At 34.8% G+C, this 13,019-nt stretch overlaps 1 protein-coding gene across 1 annotated transcript; it reads right to left on the bottom strand.

Moving 5' to 3' along the window:
• Positions 1-238: 238 nt before the first annotated feature.
• Positions 239-12,126, bottom strand: Cyp332a1 (cytochrome P450 CYP332A1). The gene is made up of 8 exons (XM_028179991.2): positions 11,705-12,126; positions 10,289-10,444; positions 6,501-6,685; positions 5,637-5,791; positions 4,664-4,782; positions 2,947-3,052; positions 2,618-2,866; positions 239-514 (listed from the first exon to the last, which is right to left on the bottom strand). The coding sequence occupies exons 1-8, from the start codon at positions 12,077-12,079 to the stop codon at positions 357-359; spliced, it is 1,503 nt and encodes a 500-aa protein (XP_028035792.2). The 5' UTR covers positions 12,080-12,126; the 3' UTR covers positions 239-356.
• Positions 12,127-13,019: the final 893 nt, after the last annotated feature.

Genomic DNA, 13,019 nt, shown 5'->3' with positions numbered 1-13,019 from the left:
GAACTCTATACCATCCTTGGTTGACGGCTAGGTAGAGTATCCCTTAAGAATTAAGTGCGTCATTGTACTCTTATGGAGAAAGATAAATAACTAAATAAGAGTTTCCGTAGTGAAATGAGTGCACTTGAAATATTCCGCAGACTTAAAATGTTCTAAGATTTTTTTCCCTCGATCAACAACGAAAATTAATATGAGCATTAATGTTTGAACAGGTTTCAAGAAATAAAAACAAAAGCAATCGCCGATGCTGAGATTATAGTTTATTACAAACTTGTTATCATATTACAAAGATCCAAAATAATAAGTGATAATAATAAAAACATTTCGTTTTTCTGAAATGAAATGCTACATAATTATTATCGCGGTACGAATTTAATACGGCCACCTGATTTAGGTGACAGGATGACGCTGTAGGGGTCGCTCGGAGTGCTGTGTGGTTCCGCAGCTTCGAATTTATATTTATGAATCATCTGGGCAATGGCGGCCCTCATTTGCAACAAACCGTAACGTTTTCCTGAAAAACAATTAAAACATAAATTGGAATATCCAAAAGGCATTTTATTAAAATCGCATGTGAGTTTTTTATTATTAAACTAGCTGACCCGGCAGATTTCGTGGTGCCTTAATCGATAAAGAAAAGACCTAAGCTTTTGTATAAAATAAAATTAAAACAAACACGAGGACGACTCAAAGGAAAAACAAAATTGTTTGTTTTTATATAATTCCGAGCATTTTCATATTTGTTCACCTTTTAAACCTTCTCTGGACTTCCACGAATAATTCAAGACCAAAATTAGCCAAATCGGTCCAGCCGTTCTCGAGTTTTAGCGAGACTAACGAACAGCAATTCACTTTTATATATAGAGATAGATAGATAGATAGATAACCGTCAAACTGATTATTAACTGCGACTTAGCAGCGAGATACATTCTTATCATATTGCTAACATCCATGAGCCACGGTGATCAATCACCGTCAGATTCGTATGCTAGTCTGGATATCATAGCAATAACAAATATTATAGGAAATTCATTTATCGTATTTTATTAATTTTTAGTGACCTTTAAGTGAAAATAAGAATTCTAGAACAATGTAAGTGTTTATTATACGTGGCTTAAGGAATGAGATGTGAATTTTTTATTTGTCAGTCCGGTTTCTGTTCGATGGAGTGCGTCTTGTAGGGTTAATGCGCGGATTCTACCTTGTTGACCCCTCGTTCTCAGCTTATCCGTTTTGAAATTATAAAATTCTTAACAAAATACCACAGTATATTTTACAAAATAAAATAATTTTTCAATAGGCACTCCTGTTGCTTGTAGCTTCATGAAATTCAAACTACGAGAATTACTTTCAGCGTTTTGTAAAACTTACAATCCACACACAGTTTAAGACTTAGATACAATGCACTTTTTTTGGTGTGTTATTTGCTACTTCTCAACTGATGAACGAATTTTGATGCTGTTTTCAATGTCATAAAGATAGTTAGTTATAAAAGTTAAGTGTGTTTATAGAACACGTGTACGTCCAATCTTCAGTTACTTAATCAATTTTCAATTTTTTATTTTTTATTGCTTAGATGAGTAGACGAGCTCAGAGCCCACCTGATGTTAAGTCCACCTTGAGATATGAGTTCTAAAGTCTCAGTATAGTTATAACGACTGCCCCACCCTTCAAACCGAAACGCATCACTGCTTCACGGCAGAAATAGGCAGGGTGATGGTACCTACCCGTGCGGACTCACAAGAGGTCCTACCACCAGTCAATATCAATATTATCAATTATCAACTCAATATTTGACATATTTGGAATCTTTTCCGCCTACGAGGTGAGAAGTGCTTAATGGACGCTCCATTGCCGAATAGTCGAAGGTGTATAGAAGATTATCGTTATTGGACGTTCCCCCTGAGAGCTGATCCGGCTCCATCTAATACCGCTCAACTTGATAGATCGCAAACATACATTACACGGAACGCGGGCTTGTGTGTAGTTGCGTACCCTACATACAATAGGTATGCGAGTGTTTGTTCAGGCGGAATAGAGCTGCACCTGATTAATATACCCAGGTTACCTTCTACACCTTCTAATAAATAATTAATACTATTCAGCTTTCCATAGAATATTAATAGCGTTTGTTATATCTGAATCTGAATTTGTGAAATGTTATCTATACAAATATTATAAAGCTGAAGTGTTTTTTTTGTTTGAACGCGCTAATCTCAGGAATTACTGGTCCGATTTGAAAAAAATATTTCAGCGTTAGATAGCCCATTTATTGAGGAAGGCTATATAACATCACGCTAAGACCAATACAAGCGGAGCACCAATAAAGAATGTTTCAAAATCGGGTCTTTTTCCCTTTTGAGAGCTTCTGCTGCGTGCGCTGCAGAAACGGTTAAAGTTTCGCTAAAATAATGTATGACAGAATTGTTCCCCTTTAAAAGATCTAAAAAAGTCTGCGACAGCATGACTATATGTTAAGGCTAGCTCACTATAACGTTTTTCATGCTAACCAAATTAGTTCTAAAATAAAGTATTATCTGTGAACTATTCCACGCGGACGAAGTCGCGGGCAAAAGCTAGTGTATTATATTAAGGCCTTTTAGACATCTTCACGTACCTATGCAAAAACGTGGACCGTCTCCGAAGGGCAGGAACGTGTACTGCAAATTGTCATTGTCAGTGACCCCGATCATTCTCTCAGGACGCCATTGGTCCGGCTCAGGGTAGTATTTCTCGTTGCGATGGATCGCCAGCACATTCACGAACACCGGTATATCCTCTTCTATTGTTAATTCATCGTTTAGTTTGTATGTTTTGTTACAAACTCTATCTATGTGCGGCACCGGAGGATATTTGCGCAAAGTTTCTGAAAGATACGTAGCTCCGTTAGAAAGGCTTGTTTGAGTAAACTATCAACGTCGTCGTCACACATCTATTGATACTCACCAATAATGCAAGCGCTTAGATATTTGAGTTCTTGTAAATTTTCGTAGTCTAGAATTTCTTTTCCGGTCTCCTTTATTGCGTCGTCCACTTCCTCAAACAGTTTTTGCTAAAATTTAATTTAGAATTAATTAGATGACTAGTGAGAGAGAGAGAGAGAGAGAGAGAGTATTCTTTATTGTACACCAAAAAACAAATAAACAGTGCGATACATTAAATACAAAAAAGTACAATTGGCGGTCTTATCGCTAAGAGCGATCTCTTCCAGACAACCATCAGGTGGACAAGAATCATTTGAAAACGAACTACGCGCGGTGTACCAATCCAGTAAAATACATATATGTACACATACATATACACATACATTATATACATACATACATATATCCGTAAATATACGTACAATTAATACACAATGTATTATAATATAATAATTATTATTAAAAAATAGTGCTAACTCTTAAAACAGTTATGAATGAATTTAAAAATTAAAAAAAACTTGAAATGTCTTCAATGTAGCACTTTTCAAAGCATCGATTTATATCGCGAATAGACTAAAAAGTTATTTTTTACATTATTTTCTGTATATATTGAACGGCAACAGATAGAGATAAAAATTGTAAACAATATCTGAGTTTAATTGAATAGTTATGTATACCAGTGCTAATGAGCGGTTAACAGTTTTCATTGAAGTATTTATTACATTTTTTATCTTGTCATTTATGTATGTATATAAATATAAATAAAGTTTGGCGCGCGAGTACTGTCTGGAAATAGACATAGGTATTTTAGTTTATACTCGTAAAAGTTACAGCGAAATGTTTTTTATTTATTTCTTAGATGGTTGGACGAGCTCACAGCCCACCTGGTGTTAAGTGGTTACTGGAGCCCATATACATCTACAACGTAAGGAGAGAGTACAACGAGAGAGTAAACTACAACGTATTGAGATTTGAGATATAAGTTCTAAGATCTCAGCGTGACCAGATGTCCCTAGTTATTAAAATAATTTCAAAATAGGATTCAAAAGTACTACGCAATCCATCACTTCGCTGTCAGTCTGCAAAGCTGCACATGTCAATGCATATTTAATATATCAGTACCCTAATAAGAGTGAACAAATATTATAGAATTTCGAACTATTTAACAGCCTTCAAATAACCATAAAGAATATATATTTCATTAATTTATACATTTTCGATCACAGTCTGTGTGAAACGGGGTACGAAATTTTGTTACTATTTTTTATTTATCGGCTTGCATGACATTGAAATCAATCGTAGTCCACACGTATCAATTTAGGTATTACCCGAGTTGTGAAAAGAGTATTAAATAGCATGCGTATAATTTAGTAATATAGAATAATATCAGAATAACGGGGATGGAATTTTAAGCATTGGATCCTGCTATAAGTAAACGTGCACATGTGGCGCCTAAACATTGATGGCAGCCATTACAAGGCCTGCTATCGACCTCCATTGTGCAAGTCGCGTCATTTGCCTAATGCTCTCTCGTAAATATCAAGAGTCTCTTCTTGTAAATGTTTTGCTATTCTGACAGCAAACGCGTGTTTTATAAAACTGTCTAGCATTTGTTTTAGAAAGAATTGTAAATGTCATAAAAGGAATATTTGTTTCTTTCAAAAATATATGTACATCAATGATATGTACAAACAGAGTGAGTTAGTTGTTCATTTGGTAATTTGAAGTTTGTGTGTTACCTGTTCTTCGGGATGGTACGCTAACTCGTGCAGACAGTAAGACAGAGTTGATGATGATGTTTCTATGGAACCTAAAATGAATACAGCTGCTTGCGCCATCATTATCTCGTCAGCGAGCTCTGAAAAAAAACACATTCATTTAAAATTTGTACCACAAATTAAAAAACAAGCTTTTGAATTAGTTTTACGAGAAAGTTAAGCCAAAAAAGCATGTTTTTTGTTAAATATTGGTAGTAGGTTAGCTCAATAGTATACACTTGCTGAACTTTAAATTAATAACTAGACATTTATGTGGGTAAGGACAAGTACAAAAAATTATGGACCCTTCGTTACTAAGTCGCTAAAGTTACCCATAAATTATTTACCCAAAGTTGGTGTCTTATTTTGTAACATAAGATCTCTGTAGCAAGAAACTGAAATTCCTTATCAAAATTGCTTAAACGCCATTAAATTTAAATACCTACATTAAGTAATTAAATAACAATATTTTAAGAGGAAATGTTTGTTGAGACAAATTGTAAGTGTGTAGTCAGAATTTATAATTTATTCAATGCATCTATATTAATAAGTAATTAAAAAATGCAAAAAATCTTATTACCTCACATCAAAGATAACACAATAATTAATGTTGTACCAAGAAAATGATTTTGCAATAGAAACATTAAATACTGTATTGTTTGAAATGTTTAGAATTTAAATATTACAAGTTGCAATTGATAGCATCATCACTGAAATAAATTATCGTTTAAAATTTTAGAATTACTTAGTTAGTACACAGCTATTTCATTACAGATTCTTTGTTGTATGTTGTTTCTAAGCACAAATTACAATAAAATGTTAGTAACGTGATTGTCTGATAAACTACTCTTCACAAACTCTACTATGATGATTTTATTACATATAAATAAATGAATAAATGATCCATATTTCTACGAAATGAAACTTTAAAACAATCAAGCTATCATTTACTAACTTATATCAGCTCCAAGCTTCAAATTTTCTTTCAGCTTCAGCAAATGGTTAACAAGGTCCTTATCGGTGTTCTGGTTCGTCTTTTTGCGTTCATCGACAACGGTCCGGAATAGTCTCATAATATATTCAGTAGCCGGTTGTGAAAAGAATTTTAACCTAAAAGCGGCAGTTAGTTTATTTTTAAATGTGACGTAATTATAGCTGTTTATTTTTAAATGTGACGTAATTATAGCTGTTAAGCTGTAATTACGTCACATTTAAAAATAAACTAATTAATGTAATTAGCTCAGGGGACGTAGGTACCTCCATCTTGTGTATTTTTGGCAAAGAATTGGTTCGTCTTTTTTAAATTTTTTTCTTGCTTAGATGTGTGGACGAGCTCATAGCCCACCTGATGTTAAGGGGTTACTGGAGCCCATACACATCTATAACGTGAATGCGTCACCCATCTCGAGATATAAGTTGTAAGGTCTCAAGTATAGTTACAACGGCTGTCCCACCCTTCAAACCGAAACGCATTACTGCTTCACGACTGAAATAGGCAGGGCGGTGGTACCTACCCGTGCGGACTCATAAGAGGTCCTACCACCAGTTAGGTTTTTAGTTAGAATAGCGGAACAGTTTTACAAAGAGAATTTAACCTCATGTTTCAAGTTGGACGCCATGACTTTCACTTTGGGATGTGGATGAGTTTTGATATCCAATTGCCATTCGATGGAACGTCACATCATTTATGGTTGCGGTAAAACCAGTGTCTTAAACAAGTTTTCGCTGAAGGTATAATTATTATAATAACAAAATGTACCTCTGGGATTTTCCTTGTATGATTTTTTCGATTGCAGAAAACAAGGAAAAACAGTTTTACCTTAAGAAACGAGCTAGTGCAGGAACAAAGAAGATGGCTGTGAATTCGAAGCCGCGCCAAAAGTCCCACTTGACCATGTGGTTAGTGATGAACCAGAGAGGCGAGGACGGATCATTGAGTGCACTCACGCGGAGACCAAATACTGTATAACCTACAGTATCCGATGTGTACATTGAGAACAGTTCCTGGCGACGAATAAATTGTAAGATGTTGTTAACAGTCAAAGTTCATGCAAAGCTATTATTGGGACGGACTAGCCGTACTCGCCCACTTCGCTGGGCATTTAAAATTAACATTATTATTTATTGTCATCATTATGAAGGAGTCCAACACTCATATAAATATTAGCCTATCCATTAAATACATGTATTTTCTAGATGGATACCAAGTTTCAAGTCAATCGGATACATGGTTCAGTAGTTATAACGGAACATCCGTAAAAACCACTGTAGATTTATATATTAGTATAGATAATGCCTAAAGTGCTTTTTCTCAGTCTAGTCTCTATTAATGCAGAGAATAATGCGTTAAATACTACTCTAATATTATGTAATTATTACCCACTATTTTATTAAAACATGAATAAAAGATAACCTAAATTTAATAAGATTACTCGTGTGTATATTATGGAATACTTCTAGTCGCAACGCTAATATTGTTAAAGTATTGTAATAGGTTGACCTTTAGTTTTTGTTGGTTTATATGTTTCGTGAACCTCAATCAAAATTAAAGACAGATGACACGGCAAACTAATCACAGATTGTACACTATTACAGAATTACACATGACGGCATACGTTGTGATTAGTGTTTAGCTCTTCGCCGTTTAAATGGTTGATTTATCGGACATTTGTATGTTGTTTTATTGCTTTACTATTTATTCTTCGGTTGCATATTATGACGCTATTGCGGTGAACTTAGTTCAAGCAGAATTGATGAGCAAAATGTAATTGTGTAGGTTTTTTTTATTTATTACTTAGATGGGTGGACGAGCTCACAGCCCACCTGGTGTTAAGTGGTAACTGGAGCCCATAGACATCTGCAAAGTAAATGCGCCACCCACCTTGAGATATAAGTTCTAAGGTCTCAAGTATAGAGTGTTACATCGGCTGCCCCACCCTTCAAACCGAAGCGCATTACTGCTTCACGACAGAAATAGGCAGGGTGGTGGTGCCTACCCGCGCGCATTCACAAGAGGTCCAGTAATTTCAGTAATTCCCGATTTATTTTAATTACGTAGCAATCCCTTAACACATTTAATGTTTTTGCCAAGGGCTACTTATTTCTGGTGTACATAAATAAAAATTCAGATTCGGAACAGACACACTTTAAAGTGCTGTTTGTTCAAAACAAAAAAAGACTATTATATTTACTTATATTATTTGTAATAACACTGTTACTGATTCTTATGTAATACATTCTTCCAATAAGTCGTTGACTATTAACGTTAACATTCCTCAATATGACTGATCAGTCGTAAATATGTTGCGGTCGGTGTGAATGAGGAAGTGTAATAAATAAGCAGTGTTTTCCCTATTGTTGTATCTTATACCTTTAAGCGAATAATAATACTATTTTTCTTAATTGAGGGCAACTAACCGCTTTAAAGACACAACAAGATGGCGTTATCAAAAAAAAAGAAAAACGAGCAAAGCTCGGTCATCGTCTATTAAATTAATAATAACAATATTTAATGCACGTATGCTTTCCACTTTTTTTGTATTTGTTTAAATAACAACCTTGCGAAGCTCAAATCAAGAGTTAATCAATAACATAACGCCAGCGGCCACGTATTAAATTTTTTTCATATAAGATTTATTATTGAAACGTGGACAGTGGTTATTCATGTAGTCATAGTGCATATATATATACGAGTAGTCTAGTCATAGTACCGGATTTAAAATGCTGCATCGACTTATAATAGCATTGTTTAAAGGAAATTATGTATTCAATATTATGTATTCACGAATGAAGTTCACAATAAAAGATCAAGATCGTGTAATAGAAATGTAACCCGCAAATTTTATGATTTTGTATGAGTGACATTGCGAGGCAGTACGGATGGGTACAACGATTTTGTTCGTTTCTATCACTCTATTGTCACAAGCAGAACCGGCTTTGCACATTACAATGGAGACGCGGACTTCATTATGAGCCAGAACGTTGGTGATATTTATGGGCTTCGACAAACGTTTGCCAATGGGATCCGTGAGCTAATCGACTCATGCATAAAGCCCAAAAATGAACTCAATACAAACGTTATAAATATTGTTATTTTGCTATACTGATCATAAATATCTGTTATTAATACGCTTTTATTAGTTTCAGACGTTTGTATGTATGTTTGTAATGGAATCTTTGAACATGATTTTGACCTCCTTTTCAAAATGTCGGATTAACTCGAAATTTGGTATACTTATTAAGGACCCGAGGACAATTCAATGTTTAAAAAAAATTATGAAAAAATTGAAATTCAACTAAAAAATGAAAAATAAATAATAGTTTAAAAAAACTAACAAAATAGTTAGTTGGATTTTCTATAAAAGTAGAAAATCCAACTAAAAAATAGAAAAGAAATTTTAATAAATTTGAAATAAAAATAGTGTAAGAAAAAATGATTTTATTGTAAAAAAGCGTGGGGTATATTATCAAAATAACCCTTCTACTCATATCTGTTCATAAAATAGTTATAACTACTTATACCATGCATTATATTATTTATTTTAAATTAGCAAATTTTATCGTGAGCCCGCAACGGAAAGCGAAGAACGTTAAGTGGTCTTTAACCCGCGGGCGATGGTGGTTTTTAATGATTTTAGGGTGGCAATAAAAATGTTAGCAAATTTATTTAAGCTATCTTGTCAAGTATCCTCGGCATTACTTGTGAGGCGCACGAGAGTCGGATATAACATTCCTCAGGCAAGGGAGAGAAAAACGTTAAGCTTTTTTTTGAGTAAGCACTTTATGTACAAGGTAAAATAAAATTATTTATGTAGCCTTGAGAAGGCAAATCTTGTGCGTTTCATACACATTATAACTGTGTCTTAAATTGCGTATGGCACAATACAAAGCCACATACATTATATGCAGTTTACCTGTTAGGTAATAACTTTAAGGGGCTATTCCAGCTTCGTACGCACGGAAGCTCACGGGCTCTAAAAATAACCTAAGAGAATTTGCTAACACCAGCCTTAGCGAGAGCAGTGTTTCTCAATATCTACCATTGGATCGGAATCGTGACCCACTGAAAAGATCCGTCGAGAAATTCAGTGGATGGGTCAGTTCGCTCGTCGAATTCTCGTAGTGATAGACGAGTTCGGAGCAAAGTGTAAGTGTAAGAAGTCTTACATCATATACTTATGTTACATTTTGTATTTAAATGCGAATGCTAAAGGGGCTATTCAAACTTCGTACGCACGGAAGCTCACGAACCCTAAGAATAACCTAAGAGAATTTGCTAACACCAGCCTTAGCGAGAGCAGTGCTTCTCAATATCTACGATTGGATCGGAATCGTGACCCACTGAAAAGATCTGTCGAGAAACTCAGTGGGCTGTGTCTATGGGTCAGTTCGCTCGTCAAATCTCATAGTAATAGACGAGTTCGAGCAGAGTGTAAGTGTAAAAATTCTTACATCAAACATATATATCATATTACGTTTTGTATTTAAATGCGATTTTTTTTTACAGTTTTTTTTTCTGCTTCTTCACATAATACTGTAACGAATACAGCACAAATACATCAGTTCCGTGTAGTTTTAATGCTCAAAGTAATGATTGATGTTACTGACCTTCAAGTTGACGTCTTCATTATTATCAATGTAATCTCGCTGGATTTTCAATACAAGCTCTTTAGCGTTAACGTTCATCAGTTCACATATCGTCTTCAGTCGTAAGGAAGTGAACATCGGAGATAGCTCATGTCTGATATTGCTCCATTTCGGATTCTACACAACAATATTATTATAGATTATAGATAGATATTACTGGTGGTAGGACCTCTTGTGAGTCCGCGCGGGTGGGTACCACCACCCTGCCTATTTCTGCCGTGAAGCAGTAATGCGTTTCGGTTTGAAAGGTGGGGCAGCCGTTGTAACTATACTTGAGACCTTAGAACTTGTATCTCAAGGTGGGTGGCGCATTTACGTTGTGGATGTCTATGTGCTCCAGTAACCACTTAACACCAGGTGGGCTGTGAGCTCGTCCACCCATCTAAGCAATAAAAAAAAAAAAGACACGTTGAACGCCTTGTTTACGTGTTATTGTAACGTCGTTCAAGTAAAATGATGTTTGTTACAAAATTATGATTGTTACAACACAGTTGTTGTCATTTACTAATGTTAGAGTACTTGTTAATTTGTTCTTAATACTTTGTTGACAATTCGAACGTTAAATAAATAAACAAAACAAATCTATTACTTATTTAAAAAAAAAAAAATTATTAGTAGTATTAGTCACGATTTTAATTATTAATTTTGGTAATGATCAAGAAATTGTAGTCTTATCATCGTTCTCATAATGCCTTTACAAAAGATTAATATATCCAAGATTTTGGTAGTGGCCTAAATGAAATCAAAATAATCCATTACATGTGCACATACTGTTATCAGAAAAGACAATTTACTATATATTTATTACTAGCGACCCGCCCTCGCTTCGCTTCGGAAACATTAAATTTATATTATGTATAGATAGTTGAGCCCGCGATGTTACCCGCGGTTATTGTCGTTCCGCGGGTGGCACCGCGCGGAGAAGCTAGTCTAAAAGAAGTAGCCTAAGTTACTCCTTATATCATCAGCTACCTGTCAGTGAAAGTCCCGTGAAAATCGGTCCAGCCGTTCCAGAGATTAGCCGGAACAAACAGACAGACAGACACACAGACAGATAGACAGACAGACAAAAAATGGAAAAAAAAATTATTTTAGTGTATGTACCATATATATATTCATATGCATGTAGTAAAAAGCGGTTATTTCAATATTACAAACAGACACTCCAATTTTATTTATATGTATAGATTATCGGAGAATAATGAACATACCATATACTACATAATACACAAGCAAAGCATAAATAAATATATTAAATGTACGTACGTAAGGGAATGCAATGTTTTCAAAGCATAATTATGTATATTTAGATCTCATTTATATTGGAATAAGAACATAAGAACTTAAGCGTTATATACATTAAAATTCAATAATTACCTTCACTGTAAACAAATTTAAGGAGCCCAGTGGATCCACGCCGTACGAAGAATAACAGTATCGGTTGTTGAAATGGGCATTGTCTTTGACCAGGATACGACGCGCTATTTCTGGAGTCTGTACCATAAGGGTCGGTTTGAATCCCAAAAATATTCCAACATAGTCACCCGTATGCCTCTTGCTTAGTTCGTAGAAATAGTCCCAAAAGCTTTTCCTCAGGATAAAAGACAAATTTCCGAACAAGAAGAACGGCTTTTCGTAAGGCACACCCCGTTTCTCCCAGTATTGATAATTCCGATTGAACAACAAGTAAATTGCTGTTAAACAAAAAATAATGAATATAAGAAATAATTGCAGAGGACCGGACACGTCCATTTTGCTGGCGTTTTACAACTTCAATGGTCTCGTTCCATGAGAAATAAACAAGATAAGCGTTTTAGTCACGAATACACATACGAGGTTACTGGATACACAAAAATCGAAACAAAAAACCAGAACTCGATGAAGTGAACAGACATTGTGCGAGATATGTTTAGATCGGATTGAATCAGGAAAAAAGTGTGCACATAATAATTATTTTTAAGATTTCAGCGTAAGTTCCAAAGTAAATAACACGCAGGGACTCGTTAGATGGACGTGGCAGGAAATTAAAGAGGCAATGTCTGCAACTACATCGGGATACTCAGTGATTGAAACATATAGTACAAGTAATAATACCTAGTATCTTCTTGTCAATAGTTATTACTATAAGAGCTTACATCGACCATTACCTAATCATCGAAATCTTGGATTATGGGATATTGACTGATATGTACTAGATTTGAGTTTTTTCTCTTTAGATATTAATGATAAGGTACTGTAGGTTTGAATATACACACTTTACATTAGTAAGTTAGTAGTAGTTGAATACACATAATAGTGTCCAAAATTTTAACAAAATTAATCAGTCGTAATTAGGAAAAATTGTTTATTTTTATTTTATTGCTTAGATGAGTGGACGTGCTCACAGCCCTCCTGGTGTTAAGTGGTAACTGGAGCCCATAGACATCTACAACGTAAATGCGCCACGCATCTTGAGATATAAGTTCTAAGGTCTCAGTACAGCTACAACGGCTGCCCCACCCTTCAAACCGAAACGCATTACTGCTTCATTGATGCAATTCATGCTGAATTGAATTGAAAACTGACGAAATTATAAATTTAACTAATAGCATTATTGTGTCATTAAAATTGTTCGTCCATTTCGAAGTATTAAACAGAGCCGTGTAATTTGTTACGGAAGCAACAAAAATAGGACTGAGAATACGATATTTTT

Source organism: Bombyx mandarina, chromosome 15 (assembly GCF_030267445.1).
Source record: "Bombyx mandarina strain Sakado chromosome 15, ASM3026744v2".
NCBI lineage: Eukaryota > Metazoa > Arthropoda > Insecta > Lepidoptera > Bombycidae > Bombyx > Bombyx mandarina.
Note: the sequence above shows the minus strand (reverse complement) of the source record. Positions and strands in the feature narration are given on the sequence as shown.

Coding starts and splice junctions, on each gene's coding strand:
- Cyp332a1 (XM_028179991.2), bottom strand. CDS start 12,079: ATGGACGTGTCCGGTCCTCTGCAATTATTTCTTATATTCATTATTTTT. Junction 10,445..11,704: donor TAAATTTGTTTACAGTGAAG/GTAATTATTGAA, acceptor ATTGTTGTGTAG/AATCCGAAATGGAGCAATAT. Junction 2,867..2,946: donor TCTAAGCGCTTGCATTATTG/GTGAGTATCAAT, acceptor CGTATCTTTCAG/AAACTTTGCGCAAATATCCT.